This window comes from Hypomesus nipponensis, chromosome 23 (genome assembly GCF_054491055.1).
Source record: "Hypomesus nipponensis isolate SF chromosome 23, ASM5449105v1, whole genome shotgun sequence".
NCBI lineage: Eukaryota > Metazoa > Chordata > Actinopteri > Osmeriformes > Osmeridae > Hypomesus > Hypomesus nipponensis.
In genome coordinates, this window is record NC_140383.1 from 4763845 (window position 1) to 4782779 (window position 18935).

Consider the following 18935-nt stretch of genomic DNA (forward strand, 5'->3'; position numbering starts at 1 on the left):
CTTATTAGCCCAGCACTGCCATCTATAGGAGAATTAAATATACAAATCATTGTAGATCAAAATGTGGACAAGGCATCTTTGAAGATGAAACATCATTTAGTTGCATAGCCTATTTTCTACTATTACTACTATACTAGTAACTGATACTATAGAGTATCAGTTCAGATAACATTAATATGTTTGAATTATAAGTTGAAATAACAGCGTGTCAACCTTTAATTGTAGGCTATTTGAAATGCTAGGAAGCACTTCTAAAAGGCGGGTTTCGTCAGTGGTGTACGTACATTTAATTGGCCAATGTGATGGCCTTTGGTCCATTGGCTTTCCCTTATCACCTGGTGAGTAAACCTGGCCGTTTCGTTTTCGAAGGTGCGGCAGAGTGCAGTAAGCTACCTGGTCAGGTGCGCTTGCAGCATCACGCTTGAATATTCGACTGAGAGCAGCTTTAAACATTTTGGTGGAACAATGAAGAAAGGGAAGTTAATTGTCAGAATATTTTTTATACTGACAGGTGAGTTTCTACAAAATTGTTATGTTCAAAATGTTAAGTAAACAAAACTGTGCATTTATGATAGTCTTGAAGTCCCTGGCAGGTATAAGATGCGGATAGACTGACTGTAAGCTATTGCAACTGTGATTGTCAATCCATATGTTGTAGAAATTGGTGGACTAGTTTCAATAGCCTGGCTAAACATTAACAGTTAGCCCACTGCCCTACCCTTTTTCCCTGAACAAGGAAATAAGACCTTGATAGCGAGATACAAGTTCTGTACTGAAATAATCGTTTTTCTTTTGTGTAAATGTGAAGGCCTTTCTCTTGTCTTGTTAAATTTCCATTTAATGTCAGATTTGAAATTGTCTGGCACGTTGTAGCCTACACCCTTCTGGGGTTGAACAGGTCTCTTGAAGAAAGAGATTTATCTCTTTAAGGACAAAATATAAATAAGAACAACCTTTATAACGGTTAGAAAAAAATATATTTGTATATTATTTTCCCAAAACACTCCAGTTGGCTTCCAATGCTCTGTTGTATGTTAGTTAATTTGATTCCCATCGAGTTGAGAGAGTTGACAGTGACATACAGGTATTTGTTTGTTCAAATATGTTTGTGTAGGCCTAGTTTTACTACTTTTACTTTTACCATCTTTGAAATTAAATGCATGTAGCCTACAAAATGTACTGTCAGAAAATTATACAATTGTATAGTGTACATCAGTGTACTTCATGTCTTCCAGTAATACCAGTGGATATGAATATAAATCAACAATATAATATCAAAGAGACTGGTAGAATACTTAAATGTCAATTTACAATGACAATGGGGGCTTAAATAAAACATGAGGGAGCCCTTGGTTACTTTTTGTGACACAATATGTACTCACTGTGGTACTTCAACATTAACGATTAACTGACATACTTACCCATCCCTATGGAACCTCCCTCTGTTTCAGTGTTGTCCAGTACCTCTGGCCTTCAGGTTTCATTCCCTACGGCCGAGTATGAGGTCGCCAGGGGCGATGATATCACCCTCACATGCTTATTCCAGCCTGCCAGTCCACTGGACAGCACACAGCTGGTCATCATAACATGGACTGCAGCAGCCGACAACCCTGCTGACCCCAAGGTCAGGCAGAATCATTTCCTCTATCTGGTCTTGTGTTGACAATTATGATTTGGATGGGGATTGCAATGATGAATGACTTGATGATTGAACAACTTGATGATTGATAGTGACAGAACTGCAATGCAACGGGGGAAAACAGCCAGACTGTGTCACAAAGAATAAGATCAATGGCTAATTGTCTAATGTCTCTGTGCTCTTGTACAATGTAAACACAAGCTATGTCTTCTTTATAATGCTATGTCATGCCTGCCATGTCTTGTTGCAGTTCTTGTTTCCTTCTGCTGGAGGGTTGATTGAGAGTTGGCACATGAACACATTTGATTTTTTTTTTACAGGTTACTGTCGCCACTTTCTACTCTACAAATAATGTACTGGACTTGAGTCCCTCTTATGAAGGTAGGGCGACCGTTACCGTGGATTTGGCCAAGAAGGAGAGCGCCCTGACTCTCAACAGGGTAACCCTGCAGGACAACAGAGAGTTTCAGTGCAGGGTCCAGATCCCCAGGGATGATGAAGGGAAGTTGGCTGCCATCACCTCTGTGCTTGTCCTGGGTGAGGAGATTATGATCAATCAATAATCAGTCTATCAATCACATACGTAGCTAAGGGATTTTAAAGGTTTAGGCAGAGCACACAACACACAGATCCAAGATTAGCAAACAAAAGACACAACCATGAAATACTGTCAAATGAACACATTGAATGTGGTGCTATGGTTATGGAAGTCCCTCCTGGTACAGCACACAGCCAGTCATCATGGGGCTAGGCTGGAGAGTGTGTATATTATTTACCATTAGTTCTTCTTATTTTAATTATAGTATGTCTTGAATCTGTCCTTAACTTATCCCCTCCACTGTGGAGAGTACAATGAGTTATCTTGTCTTTTCTGCCCCCTACTGGACAAATGTTGAAAGTTTATTCTCTGAGAAGATGTCTGCTGCCTTTGTTTTCAATGTGCAGTATAGACTAATTAAACTATATATTTTCTGATTAGTTTTGGTCTTTTCAGGGTAGAGTAATGACAGTTGTATGTTCAAACAGGGACAACTGGGCCCCCAGTATCCACTGCTGTCTGACTTGTGCTGTGTGCCCTCTGTCCCTCCCTCCGTCCAGTGGCTCCCTCTGTGCCCATCGTCAAGGTGCAAGGCACAGCAGAGTACTGGAATAACATCAGTCTGACCTGCGCCTCAGAGGAGGGCTCGCCCTCTCCTGTGTACACCTGGAAGACCTACAATGTCAAGAACATCGCCAGACCATTCCCTCCAAGGACAACAGAGAGTATGTGTGTGTGCGTGTGTGTGTTTAAGGGAGGGAGGGTCAGTCTGTCTGGGTTTTAGTCTGAACAAAAAGTTTAACTAGTTTACTACATATATGATTCCATGCTACGTCTGATCTGTGTTGGTGGTGTCAGATATTCTGTATTATTGTATAGGAAGCATGTAGCTAAACCTGATTGGTCTGTTCCAGAGAATGGAGTTCTGTCTCTCTTCAATATCTCAATGGAAACCTCTGGATTCTACGTCTGCACGGCGACCAATAAGATCCGGGAGGCCAGCTCCAACTTCACTTTAACCGTCCTGCCTCGTGAGTGCTCCACCAGTCAGAACCTCTTTAAGACGTGGGAGGAGAAAGGGGCCATGTTTGACATGACTCGTACATTTCTGCGGCATAACATATTGGTGTTGTTTTTTGTTTTCCTTCTCCACCCACATGGTTCCTTCCTCTTTTTCCTTGTTCTCTGTAGCGTCCATGAATATCGGCTCCACGGCGGGCATTGTAGGGGGCGTCCTGGCTGGAATCCTGGTGCTTGGCCTGGTCTTCTACTGCTTCTGCAAGAGGAGGAACAACCAGAAGGAGAATGTTGAAAAGTGAGGCTTCAGGACGTTTTCTCGCATTCCTGTGTGTGTCTGTGTCTCTGTGTGCATGGTGGAATAGAGGTCAGCGGCGCAAGTGTGGCACCTTCAGTCTGATTCAGCTGCTGAATGATTGGTGTTTACGATGTGGCCTGAAAGAGTATCAAACTTTCCAAATATCTTTCCCTGGGTGCTTTGTGTCACCTGTGTGTGTTGATCACAATGTGTCTGCAATCAGTGCATCACGGTGCTTCCTCGTTCTCAGGGCCCCTGAGGCTGTGGCGTTCCATGACCAGCCCACAATGACAGTTGGGCAGTACCAGGACGGCCTGCCAGATGAGGTCAAGCCGAACATGGAGCTTGTCAGCCATTTTGAGGAGAGAGGGGAGAGAGACATGGACCTCAGCCTGCAGACAAGCGCCCCCAGAATTAAACTAATTGATGAGGATGATGAGCATGGTAGTAATGTTGGGCGTAAAGATGAGCACCGTCGTGATCTTTATGGTGGCAGTCGCGATCGCCTAGACGATCAACGCGACCGGCACAGCGGTAGTCGCGATCGCCTAGAAGACCGCAATGGTGGCAGTCGGGATCGCCTTGACAACGGTCGCCGATATGGTGGTAGCCGTGATCGCCTTGATGACCAAAGTGATCGCTACAGCGAGAGCCGTGGGTACAGCGGAAGTCGTGATCGTCTGGATGACAATCGTCGGAATGGCAGCCGTGATCGCCTAGATGACCAAAGTGATCGCTACAGTGAGAGTCGTGGTCGCATTGGCAGCCGTGATCACCTTGACAATGGTCGCCGATATGGTGGTAGCCGTGATCGCCTTGATGACCAAAGTGATCGCTACAGTGAGAGTCGTGGTCATGGTGGCAGCCGCGATCACTTAGACGATGCTGGTCGTCGCTACGGCGGCAGCCGTGATCGTCTTGATGTGTGATGGCCTATGCAACAGATAGACCTCCACAGCCATAAGGCCTATTGCTGATACTGCAACATTTATATTCTTACTTTAAAAAAAAAGATTATTATTGGCTGGAGTTAAATCAACACCTTTTTTCCCATTCAAGCGTCAAAAAGGTCTGCAATGTACATAGTTTGAGCAATTTTAGAGAACTACGTTTAAATCAGTTTATTGTCCCCGACGGTAGACCTGTCAAGTGTGTTTAGACCTGTCAAGTGTGTTTAGGCCTGCCGACAAGGCTCTATTTTATAAGGTTCAGACTTGAAATATGATTCCTCTATGTGGAGTCATGTTATCATTTTTGGGAGATTATAATTTTTTTGTTTTGTGGTCCTTATATTTCAATAAGATTATTGATACAGCATTAATATCACATCTACATCAATTAACATTTTCTGTAATGATTACTATAGACATACTCTCTGTAAATTAGGCTAATAACATGATTAATATTTTGTAAAATGCACTTGTTTTGAATAAATATTGCCTATACCATTGTGAAAATAGGCTAATCAAAATTGTGCCGGCAAGTGACTAAGGCTACTTAGCTGTCCTATTTTGTCTGTGCTCTGAAAAATTCCTTAAACCCTGGTCTGACCTAAATGTATTAATAATCTAATTTTTCACCCACTGCACACAAGGACATTCTACTTCATTGCATAGGTGAAACATAAATGAACAGTATTAGAATTCTACCCCCTAAAAAAGAGGGGTTAAAACTTTATCCACCACTTTTACAAACGTGTAAATAATGACACAACCACTTTGAAATGCCAATCAAAACAGAAGGATACCTTTATTTTAGAAACATTTAATATTTAGATGTGTTCTTTTCTCACCCACCATCGAGATGGTACGCTCCCGCCAGTCTCGGATTGACACTTCCCCTCTATCCCGTTTATTCTCGAGCGCAGCCGACCAAAGAATGAGTAGAGCAACGGGAAAAGCGTAATCATGTGGATTAATTACCGCTCACCTAAGTAAAAACTGTTTTTTGAAACTGAAAATGGGCATAGATCGGTGGATTCTCTTTCTCATAGTTGGTGAGTTCTGTTCTCAATTTGTTTATAGCCTATGTCTGGGAAAACTGTGGTCGTGCAACAGGTTGATCATTCTGTCTGTTGAGAATCTCTTTGCGTAGGGCTACATTACACTCGCTACTTGCCTCTTTATCCAAACGGTCTGTAAATGCTTGTGTGGGATAGTAGCCTAGTTAATAAAGTGAGCCAAATCTGAAGTTCCCACATTCATAGTTCATTTTCGACCCTTTTTTTCCCCAGTAGAGAGTGCTGTGGTTGGCCAAGGTGTTGTTATAGTACCGTTATTGCCTAAGGCGTTTGTCGCGCTTGCTCCCATTGTAAGGAAAAAAGCTGCCTGTAAATGCGAGATGTTAGAAGTGAGATGACAGCCCACTAACTAATCAGTAACATATGCGTCAGTATTAGGATATACCTGTTATATAATATAATTCAAATCGTATTACACTGTTTAAACAGTTAAAGATAATTTTCTTAGTATAGTGGTCTGTGTGAGGACCCGTGACCTGGGAAATGTGTCACTTCAGAGAGGAAGGGAATGATGGCTGTCAGGAAACGGGAAACACCGGGGCCAATGTGAAGACATTTCTGGTTAAAAAGTAACTGTTGACCCAAACTGGAGTTTGAGGTGAATGATCTTAGTGACTTGATTGTCTGTTACTAGAGTCTATGTTTGAGATGATTGAGCATACAGTGGAATGTATTTAGTGTGATCTGGTGCTTGTAATGATAGACAGGCCACAAGATGTAGCCTACTGTTCTCATAATATATTGGCTAAATATATTCTGGTAAATCAGAGGCACCTGCCATCAACGGCCTATGAACAGACATCTGCCTGGGCTCTGTCTGAGCAAAGTCCCATGTTGCTATGGCTGTCCCAGTCTCTACATCCACTCTGTTCCTCTCACCTTAAGACTCCGGCAACGGTCCCGTTCAAATCTCTCCCAGCTAATTGGCTGTTCACACCCAGCTGGACTCGACGAGTAAAACTCATTGGTTGAGGAACCCCCCCCTCTCTGTTCTTCACATGGGACGGGTGTCGAGGGGGATTTAGGCTGAAGCTGAACAATGGGCTGAGCTATGAAGATGAAGACAAAGGGACGACCAGGGCTACCGTGGGAGGAATGTATGGACAGATTCGACACAGAGACTCCCCCCCCCTCTCCTCCTCCTCCCTCCTCGACTATCTCTCCCCTCCTCCGTCGCGCTACCACTCGCACACACATTCATCTGACCTTTACAACCAAAACAATCTTCCAAGTTAGTGTGACCTCTTTCCAGTAGAATGCATTAAGGTTCCCCCCTCTTGAGAAGGAAGACTCGCAGACTTCCAGAACTGCGATAAAGAAGGAGAGGGTGGAATGTGTTTACTTTGGTAGATACCACTGTAACTTTTACCCCTGTGAGCGCTCTGAAGACAACTCAGCTAGCTGTAACAGATATCGAGTTATCACAAAAAGGTATAAGACAAAGAAAATATACCAGGAAAGGCAGCCATTTTAGATGTCTTAGATATACATTCTATAAGCGTGCGTGTTTGTCCAGCCGCTCCTGAGGAGAGGGCTGGTGGGCTGGGCTTTGTTTTGATTTCCTGTCTGCTGGTAACTGTTTAGAGAGTTCCTGTTGCCCCACCCAGTGTCAGACTTAACAGGCCCGAGGAAGAGAGGCAGGAGAGATCCGGGAGGATTGAGAAGGGCTGGATACTGGGAGCTGGAGAGACCAGGGAGAAAAGATTGTAGACAGAGGTGAGAGGCTCTACTGTAGACAGAGGAGAGAGACTACTGTAGAGAGAGACAGGAGAGAGGCTCTACTGTAGAGAGAGACAGGAGAAAGCTGGGACGATTGGGGGTGGAGAGAGGGGGAAGAGAGAGAAAAGCGGCAGGGGAGATTGGGGAAAAAGGAAAGAGACTGTACAGGCCTCCCCTTACCACTCTCTCTCTCTCTCTGATGAAAACTCCCTACCTCTTTCTCTTCATTGCCCATCCCACCCAGCCCCCACACACCGTGGAATTTGACCTCTGTGACCCCGGTACAGAGAGAGAGGAGCCCCCCCATCCCTGCCCCTGTGTCTCTCTCTAGTCCCCTGTTTCATATTGTGCAAGTCACCCTGGGAGCCGCTAATCTCCCACCCCTGAGTCACGATGAACACATACACACATAAACACTAGTTGGGGATCCAGCTGTTTTTAGGCGTTGGTGATTCACTGTCTTAAGCTGCTACCTTTTTTTCTCTCTCTCTCTCTCTCTCTCTCTCTCTCTCTCTCTCTCTCTCTCTCTCTCTCTCTCTCTCTCTCTCTCTCTCTCTCTCTCTCTCTCTCTCTTCTCTCTCTCTACTACTGTATGTTTTCTTATATGTCTGTCTCTCCTTTTTTCTTATATTCTTTCTCTCTTCTTTCTTTCTCTATTATTCTCTGTCTTGCCTATTTTCAATCACTCTTTCTATCTCTCCTTCCTTCCTTTCTATCTGATGAGATGCTGATAGGGGGGGCAGGGGGCTGTAAAGCAAACAAACAAAGCCTTTTCTCATCGGTGGTTGAGGTTAAGGTTTGAATTTTCAGTGACTGTATGGAAGGGCATGTCGAGCTGGATGTGACACTGTGGTGAATGAGTTACCTGCCTGATAATTGAGTGAGTTCAACTGTCCGCACTAATCGCCCCAATTTGCATGTCTCTCTGTTTGTTCAGAGATGTGGATACTGAATATGAACATGCATATTTGTGTGTGTGTGTTTTCTACATGCGTGTGTGTTCCTACATGTGTGTGTGTGTGTGTGTCAGTGTGCGTGTGTCAGGGGGTGCAGGTCACCGTCCGCGAGGACAAGCGCTACGCCATGCTCTTCCAGTCGGTGGTCCTGCAGTGCCAGTTCCAGACCCCGTCCACCCAGACCCCCGTGGTCCAGTGGTGGTACAAGTCCTACTGCCGCGACCGCACCAAGGACGCATTCACCTTCACAGAGAGCCTGGGGGTCCAGGGCTCTGACCTGGGCCTCGCGTCCCACCTGGAGTGCTCCGACAGCGGGCGCACCGTCAGGATCGTGGCCTCCGGCCAGGGAGCCTCCATGACCCTGGCCGAGTACTACAAGGGCAGAGACATCGCCATCATCAACAGTACGATGCCACTCTTACTGTCATGTTTCAGTCTGATATGGTTGGTTGAGCGGTTATGGAATTGGGCTAGTAATCAGAAGGTTGCTGGTTCGATTCCCGGCCGTGCGAAATGATGTTGTGTCCTTGGGCAAGGCACTTTACCCTACTTGCCTCGGGGGAATGTCCCTGTACTTACTGTTAGTCGCTCTGGACAAGAACGTCTGCTAAATGACTAAATATAATGTGATCTGAGACCGTTAAGATTGTTGCTGAGACCGTTAATACCGTAGAACTGTGGCCAGTTCTACAGTATTATGCCCAGTATGAGGGGGGACTATAGAAAAAGAGAGAGCGATAAGGAACAAGAGACTGAGTGATTCATCTCCCTGCGAGCAGGAAACAGCAGAGCAGATTGTGCCGCTGTTTCCTGTCCTTTAAATAGTCCCCCTTTTCCCCCCGTCTCTTCACAATAGGGTGGGCCCAACCTATGCACACACACACTAGTATCAACGATACCCTCCTGCACCATTCACAATACTTACTGTATGCCATTCACTCCCAATGGACTCAAGACTCACAGTCAACATACCTCTTATCAAGTCCCAGCACCCCTATCCCAGCACCCAGCCCGTTCTTTGCCCACGGTCAACACACTACCCTCCCTCTCTGTGTCCTAATCACCCAGGAAGTCTGCTATGACCCATTGTTAAATGCAAAGATGTAGTGATGACGTCACTGGGCCATCTAAACTTTGACTTTTTGCCTCTGACCCTTGACCCTTGTCTTTGTCTGCTGTTCCAGAGGCCGACCTGCGTATCGGGGAGCTACAGTGGGGTGACAGCGGCGTGTACTCCTGTCATGTGGTCATCGCTGACGACCTGGAGGGGAAGAACGAGGCTCATGTTGAGTTACTGGTGTTAGGTGAGTGGTTGGCAAACCCTGTCACCTGTCTAGTTACCCAACCCACTAGTAATCACCTGTCTAGTTACCCAACCCACTAGTAACTGCAAACTGGTCAGTTGCCACTCCGCTAATCACCTGGCAACCTGTGTGTTTGTGCGTGTGTGCGTTTTTTTTACGCGTTTACGTACGTGTGTGTGTGTGTGTGTGAGAATCAGAGCCCACCGAGCTACTTCTATGATTGTGTGTGTGTGTGTATTTTGGGAGGTTTGTTTGTGTCTGTTGAGATTGTTTTTGTTTCAATGTTTTGGAACATGCCTCCTTCTAAAGGCTCTCTGCATACCAGAGTGTCCTTACAAGTGCTGCCATGGAGATGCAGACAAGCTTCTGCCTCGGTTCCCTAACTCTGATCCCCTGTGAGGGGGCCCATTGTTGGGCTAAGCTTAGCCCCTAGCCAGCGGACATAACCTTGGGATTTGTGTACATACACTACCTAGGAGTTCACAACCTCTGATAGATGTTATTGTAGTCCATATAGTACAATGGACAGACTACAACACCCAACAGCCACTCCTGATTAAACTCAGTCAAAAGGAAAGGTGAAGGGTGGGAGATAAGAGTGGAGGGTGAGAGAGTAAGAACGATGTGACAGAACGGGGGAGAGAGATGGGGTGGAAACTGACAGGAGGAGGAGAGAGGGAGAGGAGAACAGGTGTGAAGAGTAGGAACTGTCCTAGTTACTGTGCTCGCGAACGCACGCCTCAGCAAGAACACAATCATTGTCCGCCAACGTTTATTTACTCCTTACTCCTTAGTGTGTGTATTGTAACTGTGGCTTTACAATCCTGTGGGTTTATATCTTTCAGTAATTCAATGTCATTCTGTAATCTGACTGAAAGCAGCTCAGCAGAGGCAGGGGAGAGAGTCAGGGAGAGAGGCATGGAGAGAGGCAGAGGCAGGTTACAGAAGAGGACACATGCACATATGGTTGGTTTGGCATCTAGAGCCACTCAGCAAATATGACTTCTTCAGTCTTCAATCTCTTTCCCCTCTCTCCTCTATCTGCTGCTCACTCTCTCTCTCCTCTCATTCTGTCCTCGTGTGACTAGTATGTGCTGGGGATTGAATTGCAAGTCTCGTAAACTAATGATGATGAACATTTTAGTCATACTTCTGAGCTCTCCCTGTCCGTCCCTTCTCTCCATCTCCACACAGCCCACCACCCCTCCTCCTCTCACCTTCACATTTTCTTTTTACTTTCTCATACTGTTCACTCCTTGCCCTCGCCCTCACTTGACTGGTGCCTCTTCAGACTCTCATTTTTCTTCCTCTCTTTTTCTTCCCGTCATTGTACTCCCTTCTTCCTCCCTCCATCCCTCTTCCTCCTGTTCTTTTCCTTCTCTCAGGAAGGCATACCTCCTCGCTCTCTCAGGTTACTTAGCTTCATGGTATTTAGAGGACTGAGCGTTGCAGGGTGAGTGGAAGTGTGAGTGTGTGTGTGTGTGTGTGTGTGTGAGTAAGTGAGACATAGTGCACATTGTGATGTGTGTGTGTCAGTGCTTTTATCGGAATAAAATGCCGTTCTACGTCTCCGTCTCCATGGCAACTGCCTAGTCAGCACGGCAGACTGGAGACAGGCTAGCTGTGGGAGAGCAGGTCTGTCTGTTCACATAGTCCAGACAGCCGGCTCAGACAGCGTAAGGCCAGAGAGACCCATGACTGATACACTCAAATACTGTACACTGTAGGGAGTCAGGTGGCTGAGCGGGTAGAGCATCGGGCTAGTAATCTGAAGGTTGCCAGTTTGATTCTAGGCACTTCACCCTACTTGTCTCGGGGAGAATGTCCCTGTACTTACTGTAAGTCGCTCTGGATAAGAGCGTCTGCTAAATGTAAATGTACACTCACATATATATCATATATCTTTATAGATGTACAGTATACTCATATAGTTTGCATCACCCTCTACACAAGTTCAAGTTACCTATTAGGACCTGATGAATCACTGATATCCGTTCATCTCTTTCTCGTGTTTAGTTTGGACTGTACTCATTTCTGTCCTTTAACTATTCCTACTATTTCACTCTCTCTTTTGCCCTGTCCCTATCGCTGCTCATACAAACAAAGCAGCCATTGTTACCATGGCAATAGTATTTGGCCTGACCCCCTTTCTATGATGATGGCAAATGGTCGTGCCAGAATTCTCTAGTTCGGTATCTGTCCTAATTATCCTTTCTCTCCTTCTCCCTTTTTCTCCATCCCTCTTTCCTCTTTCCCTCTTTCCCTCTTTCCCACACTCTCTGCCCCCTCTTACCCTCCTCAACTGTGGGACTGTCTGAAACCCCTCCACAGTAGCCTACTGTATGTCTCACACTAGGACTTTTGGCACCAGACAACTCAGTCTAGGGACTTAATTGGATTCAGTTACCCTTCACAAGACTGTTGCATGTGTAAGGTTGTGAGTGTGTTGCATGAAGTCAGTGTGTGCGAAGCGTGTTTGCGTGCATGCACTGTGACATCCCAGAATGCAGCACAACCGGGCCCCTTGGCTAAAATTAGGTTCAGAGAGGCAGTTTGACCTGAGAACCCCCGAACCTCAACCATTTATGGCTGTGTTGGATGGTGTTTTTGTGTATTGAGATTGTCTGGCAAGTGCTTTTGCAAGAACTATCAATCTCTTATTGCTGACTTTAGGTTTCTCTCAATTCCTCTCTGTTCTTTCAGGTTTGGGTTATGTCACAAATGTAATTTGATTCTATGGCCATAGAGAATGCTAAGCTAATGAAATTTCCACCTGGATCATTGATTGATTAATCAGCTATCCAATCAACTTCAGCTAGTAACTATCTTTCCCCTGACTGGCTGATTATCCTCACCTTTGACCTCTTGCCCCCTGCTTCCTGCCTGTCTGCCCAGCCCTCACCTCTGCTCTCTCTCTCTCTCCTTCTCTCTCTCTCTCTGCAGGTAGTCCAGGTAAAGGTGGGCTGGACGATCTCCTGCCTGGCTTTGATGTGGAGATCATGCCAGGTATGCCTACCTCCTTTCCTCTTTCCCATCTGACATCATTTCCCCTCTCTGACCTCACTTCTTCTGGCCAGCCCTTAAACCATTCTCTGCTTCTTTCTCACTGTCACTGTCAAAAACACCCCCCAAAAACCTGTTGCTGAGAGACCCAATGATTTGATTTTGAATGTGCTTAATCAATTGTCCCTGCATGTTTATCCATTCAATTCTGTCACTAACAGAATTTTTTTTTCTCTACCAGATTAAATACATGTTCTCCAACTTAATAAATCTATATATAGAGGGGTCCAATCAGCAGCAATCTACTGTTGTGTATCCAATCGGAAACAACCCTTCCACCTCCTTCCCTCGAGGTTTACATTTCTGGTGTCTTTGGAGTCCACTGTCTGTTTAATGAGCTCCTCTGAGGCTGTGTGGGACAGTGTGTCATCAGTGGTTTGTGTGTTTACGTGTTGGTCCTGTCTAGGCCCACCCTCAGGATGTCTGCCTCAGCTGCTGATGTAAGGGTGGATTAGCCATCTGTGTGTGTGTGTGTACATGTATGTTCATGTGTGTGTGTGTGTGTGTGTATGTAGAGGGAGGGGGGCTTTTGGGGACGGGTTGAGATAATTGAAGTCGTTGTTGGACTGCCTGAAGTGGGTGCCATTTGGATACGTAGTCTTTATCTTGTTGTTTTCCTCTGTGTGTTTGTCCTCCAGAGTGGGTGTTTGTGGGATCTGTAGTCCTGGGCAGCATCCTGTTCCTGTTGTTGGCGGGCATCTGTTGGTGCCAGTGCTGCCCTCACTCCTGCTGCTGCTACGTTAGCTGCTGCTGCTGCCCTGACACATGCTGCTGCCCACGCCACCGTTAGTAGCGCACGCACACACACACACACACACATACACACACACTCACCCCCTCAGACGCTGACACACAGCACTGTGGGTAACACACACGTTCACACACATCCAGTCCTACAGTATCTTTATTGTAATCCATGATGTGTCTGAACCTGATAGTCTATGAAGCCGGGAAGATGGCCAAGAGTATGCAGCCCCCCCAGATCACCATGTACCCCCCCTACTACATCCCCGGGGTACCCAGCATCGTACCCCTCGCCCCCCCGTCCCTGGTCGACCCCAACATGGTGTCAGTCCCCTCATTGGACAACAACCTAGCCGGGGGTAAGTGACATGGCTAGGGTGTGGACATGCCACAATGTACTCTGGGAAATGTTGTTTTGTAGAAAACAGAAGACGAGCACTACTCCATTTTGTCTGTGTCAACTAAATATAATCCTATGTCATCCATCATCTTATGTCAGTAACCTGGGTTACTAGCCTGTGTGTGTGTGTTACTCTCAGTTTAATGTGTGTATTTCTGTGTGTATGAGAGTTCATGTGTCTTGACTTTATGTTTAAGTATGCAAGGGATTGGTTTTCTCATTGACGACTCTCACACTGGCTACTCCTGATGTCTTATGTGTCGTGTGTGCATGTCCTTGTGTGCGTGTGTGCCCTTTGGTTGTGTACGTGTGTCCTCTGTGTGTGTGTGTGTTCTCTGTGTGTGTGTGTGTGTGTGTCCTCAGTGCGCAGTGGCTATCGTCTGCAGCCTGGTCAGGGCAGAGACTCTACGAAGGTTCTGTACTACATAGAGAAGGACTTGGGGCAGGTCCCCTCTGACAAGATGGCTGCTCTCCAATGTAAGCCTATAGGAGGCACCATAAAACAATCTGTGTGTGTGTGTGTGTGTGCGTGTGTTTGTGTGTGTGTGTGTTACACGTGTGTGATTGTACTGTATGTAAAATGTCTTGTGTCTGTTGGTTAGAGCTTAGATGTTAACTTTCACATTAATCCCCACTCCTAGTGAACCACACAAACATCAACTGTGTATTAACTTCATTTTAACCAGGACCTATGGAAGCAAACCTGTGACATAATGTTTTGAATTTTAAAAGGCATTGAATAGTTATTGAAATGTAAACACCAACAAAGTTGGTGGTTTTGAATTCACCTCTCTAAAATGCAAAAATTAAAGGTTCTGAAATTATATGGATTGAAATAACTGAATTTTGAAATTCAAATAAAAGGCTGCTCAAATTTGAATGGTGAAAATCGAGGCAAAAAAAATTTAGACAAACAAATTGAGGTGAAAACAATGGTTCGAGCATAAGACCTCTCCAGACCCCTCTCATCCAGGTGTAGCTGCAGGCTTTTAACATTTCTTTATTAAGTATTCAATGCCTTATCAAATTCAAAACATTGTGACCCTGATCACATACTAACCAAAATAGAGTTCTAATGGTGGCTTAGATGTTTTCAAGTGGGCCTGTTTCAACATGAGCCAACAGGTGCCAAGAGCAACACAAGATGATGCCCATCGGTTAAAGCAATTCATTGCCTTGAAAATAGCCGGCCTATATATATACCCTGCTCAGAGGTCTACTGCGTTTAGCAGATGCTGTTGATATTGGTGTTGATACTACGGCCAATGACTGTTTTGAGTGACATGTTATCTTAAATGAAGGATCAGTACAGTTGATTTTAAAACAATTCTAAACTGATATTTTGAGCTCTGCGGAGCCTGTTGAAAGGCAGTAACAGTCTCCATAGCTACCTGTCGTACCAGCAGCAAGCAGCCTATCAGAGCTGAGCTCTCTGCATGAGGCCGGAGAGACGGACTTCAGGCAGACCTATCGGACGGTCCAGATGAACGCTCTCCCGCCCATCGCCGACCTCGACGACCAGTCGTTGCTCATGGCAGCTCCGCCCCTACAGAGTCGCAGGCACCATGGCAACCACCATGGCAACCCCCATGGCAACCACACCAGTGAGGAGCGGGACTGCAGGTACTTTTGATGAATTAAGAGAGATAGAGAGAGACAGAGAGAGAGAGACAGAGAGTAAGACATAAAGAGAAAGAGAGAGAGAGGGAGGAAGAGTGAGAGAGGTAGGGAGAGAGTGAAAGAAAGGGACAGAGATAAAGAGTGAGAGACATAGAGAAAGACAGAAAGAGATAGAGAGAGGAAGAGAGTGAGAGAAAAGGAAAGAGAGTGAGAGACAGTAAGATGAGTAGAAAGCTAGAGAGAGAGGGAGAGAGAGTACAGCTTGTAGTCTGTCAGCATGAGAGGTGTTTGTTTCCCACCCTGCTGTGCAGACAGCTGGGGGTGGGTACTGAGTTGCTCCCTGTGCCAGGTGGAACCCTCGCTCCGAGCACCTGCAGAGGAAGACCCTGAGCAGCAGGGGGCGCACCGGCTCCCTGGACGAGCTGGAGGAGTTTGCCCAATCCTACGTGCCCCACGGGCGCCGCGGCGAAACGCACGACCGCGGCTACAACCCCGAGGTCAGAGGGCGTGACCGCTTCCCCCCCTCCTACCCGGACTGCAGCCCCCCGCGGCGTTACCACGACGACCAGGACGACGACTGGCACCGCCGTAGCCCCTCCCCCTTGATGCAGAAGAGGCGGGGCACCTGGGACAGCGACCGGCCCTCCAGACCGTCCCACCGCCAAGGTGACCGTGGCGACGGCTACGATGACGGCTTCCTCAACAGCCTATTAGAACGCAAGGCGAGGGGCCGGGGCGGGGGGAGGGAGGGGGGAGGGATGGGGGGAGGGAGGGGGGAGGGAGGGGGAGGGATGGGGGGAGGGATGGGGGGAGAGCAGAGGAGGACAGCGACACGCCTTCCAAGGGAAGTTCCAAGGGTAAGGGCAGCGACTGTTACTATAGCCGGTCGCCTAGCAACAGACCCGAAGAGGAGGACTCCTTGCCTCCGTACTCAGAGCGGGAGTTTGAGAACGGGAGGTACCGCAAGGGCGATCCCAGCGCGGAACGCTACCGCACCATAGAACCACCTCCCACAGAACGCTACAAGACAATGGAACCGCCTACCACGGAACGCTACAAGACAGTGGAACCGAATCCTCCAGAACGTTACCGCACCACCGATCCGGCTGCGAGACCGTTCTCTTACACGCGCCCCGCCCAAGGGAACGCCCACACCCAGCAGGGGGGGAGAGAGGAGAGAGACAGGACCAGGAAACTGGTGAGTTACATTTAAGAGGAGGGCTCAGATGAAAAACCTCAGAACTCTTCATACGCCTTTTCTCATGCCCTTGGCTGTTCAATGACCAGTCTTTTGTTATTCGTGTGCCAAACTGACTGGGTCTCAAGTCAGAACCACATAGGTGTCAGATAAAACAGATCCACTCAGACAAAGTGAACCATGACCAAACCATGTCAGGAAAACAGGCCAACTCACTGGATGGACCTTTTCTATGTTTATATTTCTATCTTTGTCCAATCGTGATAAATTGAGCTTTGCCTGTAAATGTTTTCATGTTACTTCATACAGACTGGAAATTATCCATTGGTGCTTTTTTCAATTTTTCTACGGATGTGTCTTCTTTTTATTTTTTAACTATTTTATTATTATTGTTTCAGTAAAGTATAAAATATAAATACCCAATTGTATGTCCATGAATAGAATATTGTGGAGATATTTGCCAAGTTAGTAACTCTGCTCATGACAATGCAAAAGAGCCTTATGACGTTTCCCCGGAACTCATTCCCAGACATCACTAACAACACACAGAGCTGCAAGATTCCTGTGGATCAGTTGCCACACTGCGTCACTGACACCACCAGGCCTGACTAACAGAGCACCTGTGGCACGATTGCAGGCAAGACCAAGTCTAACCTGTGGCTCTTGGTCTGTCTCCCTAACAGAGCCCTTCACTCAGCAGAGATTCTCTCATAGTGTGACTCAGAGAGGGGAGTCCTGAGCCCCTGGCCAGCCTGTTCTGAACATTACACGCCACTCGTTTACAGCAGCATGCAGCCACCTCGGAAAGACTAACCAGCCTTAACGCAGCAGCCAGGAAAACAGGGCTTTAACATGACACACCGCAAGGTCTTCACTGGAGGAAGGATGATGACTGGATCGAATAACTGTAAGGATGCTGAAAATCTAAAGGCCTTGTTGGAATTGAAAATGTGTTTTGAGTGAGCGTGTGTATGTGTGATAGTGTGAAAATACAGCATATTCATGATCCGTGTATCCATCTGTCCTTCTTTGTTTTTTTTACTAAGCGCATGAAGGAGTACCCTGATAAACTCTTAAACGGGCTCATCGTTCTCTGATATGTAATGACACGTTTTATCTCTTTGTCAATACAAAAAGCACAAAAATGTTGCTCCTGCCACATGAGGTTTCTCAGGTTCACTTGATGTGTGAGTGAGTGTATGTTAATATTGTACCTACTTTACATTGCCTACTGAGCTTGAATTTGTATTGCAGATTGGAATTGCACTGTGTGTAGCTATAGCCACTAGTATTACAATGTCAGGCTCTCTCGGTGACATGATGAGACTATGGTTTGATATTGTGGCATTCTGCCATAGCCAGCATTTGTACTTCACTCATTTGATACGGATGATTTTGATATAAAACACTTCCTGCTTGTTTAACACTGTGTGAGTGTGTTTACTCTGACTGATACAAAGTGTACCCTGCATAATACAAAGTGTTTGTTCTTGGCATGGCTAATCAACATACACTGCTACATACACAGTGCACGCTTATCTACAAAACACAACTACATTACTTGCTCCTGGATATTTGTACTGTGTATTCTCTGTTCCCCTCGTTGGAAGACTTCGGGGAGAATCCCTGCAGAGGAGGGAATGTGACGGCGCACGATTCAGAGTCTTGAAAAGATGGCCGCCACAGAAGACAGCAGCGGGAGGGAAATCTTCCCAGGATGACATCACAATGCCAGGAAGGAAACAGATGCAATCTGCTAGTCACAGATGCAGGATCCTTCGATGTGGACTGAAAGGATTTAAAAAGAAAGAGTTGCTTGCATTTTTATGAAAAAGGTCTCAACGACCTTGTTTCAGAGGATCTCAAGATGAGCCAGACAGGCATGTTTTGTGTAGGGGTGAATAAAGACCGCTTAAGAGTTGAGCTTGAGGGACCACATACACAAAACACTCCAAGGATTGTTGAACCTCACTGGTATTTACCGCTGAGACAAGGCCAAGCGTCTGTCTGAAAGACAAAACAGAGACTAGGAATAGCAGATAGCAGAACTCATTACAGTTCAAGCAGTCCTCCTCACAGACCAAGCCTCTCTGCAGCCTGGTCTCCGCGTCCCTGCTCTATTCTTCCTGTCTGCTGAAGAGCCAATTCACATGGAAATCCTGCAGGCTTCAGAGTGTGTGAAAAGGAAGTGTTGACATGGAATTTCCACATTGCTGAGAGTGCAGAGATTTGGCTTTAAAGCAAATATACATATCAGGGTAGAACATAAATAATTTAAAGCTTAATTGAAAGTCCACCTACATCAAATACCGTGCTCCAAGCGCTGATGACTCTATTAATGGACAAACTAGTCAAAAATCTGACCACACAATTCACTGAGGCGGCCACATTTAATTTCGATCAGCCTGCCAAACCCTGC

At 46.3% G+C, this 18935-nt stretch overlaps 2 protein-coding genes across 2 annotated transcripts; both read left to right on the forward strand.

Moving 5' to 3' along the window:
- The first annotated feature begins 302 nt into the window (after positions 1–302).
- Positions 303–4944, forward strand: LOC146233709 (immunoglobulin superfamily member 11-like). The gene is made up of 7 exons (XM_084688457.1): positions 303–338; positions 1478–1624; positions 1960–2176; positions 2738–2902; positions 3092–3208; positions 3369–3492; positions 3743–4944. The coding sequence occupies exons 1-7, from the start codon at positions 303–305 to the stop codon at positions 4419–4421; spliced, it is 1485 nt and encodes a 494-aa protein (XP_084544583.1). The 3' UTR covers positions 4422–4944.
- Positions 4945–5354: 410 nt separating this feature from the next.
- LOC146233710 (immunoglobulin-like domain-containing receptor 2) lies at positions 5355–17940 on the forward strand. The gene is made up of 11 exons (XM_084689450.1): positions 5355–5488; positions 8262–8591; positions 9372–9491; positions 12387–12497; positions 13193–13339; positions 13493–13657; positions 14062–14175; positions 15102–15321; positions 15668–16047; positions 16098–16516; positions 17200–17940. The coding sequence occupies exons 1-11, from the start codon at positions 5452–5454 to the stop codon at positions 17233–17235; spliced, it is 2079 nt and encodes a 692-aa protein (XP_084545576.1). The 5' UTR covers positions 5355–5451; the 3' UTR covers positions 17236–17940.
- Positions 17941–18935: the final 995 nt, after the last annotated feature.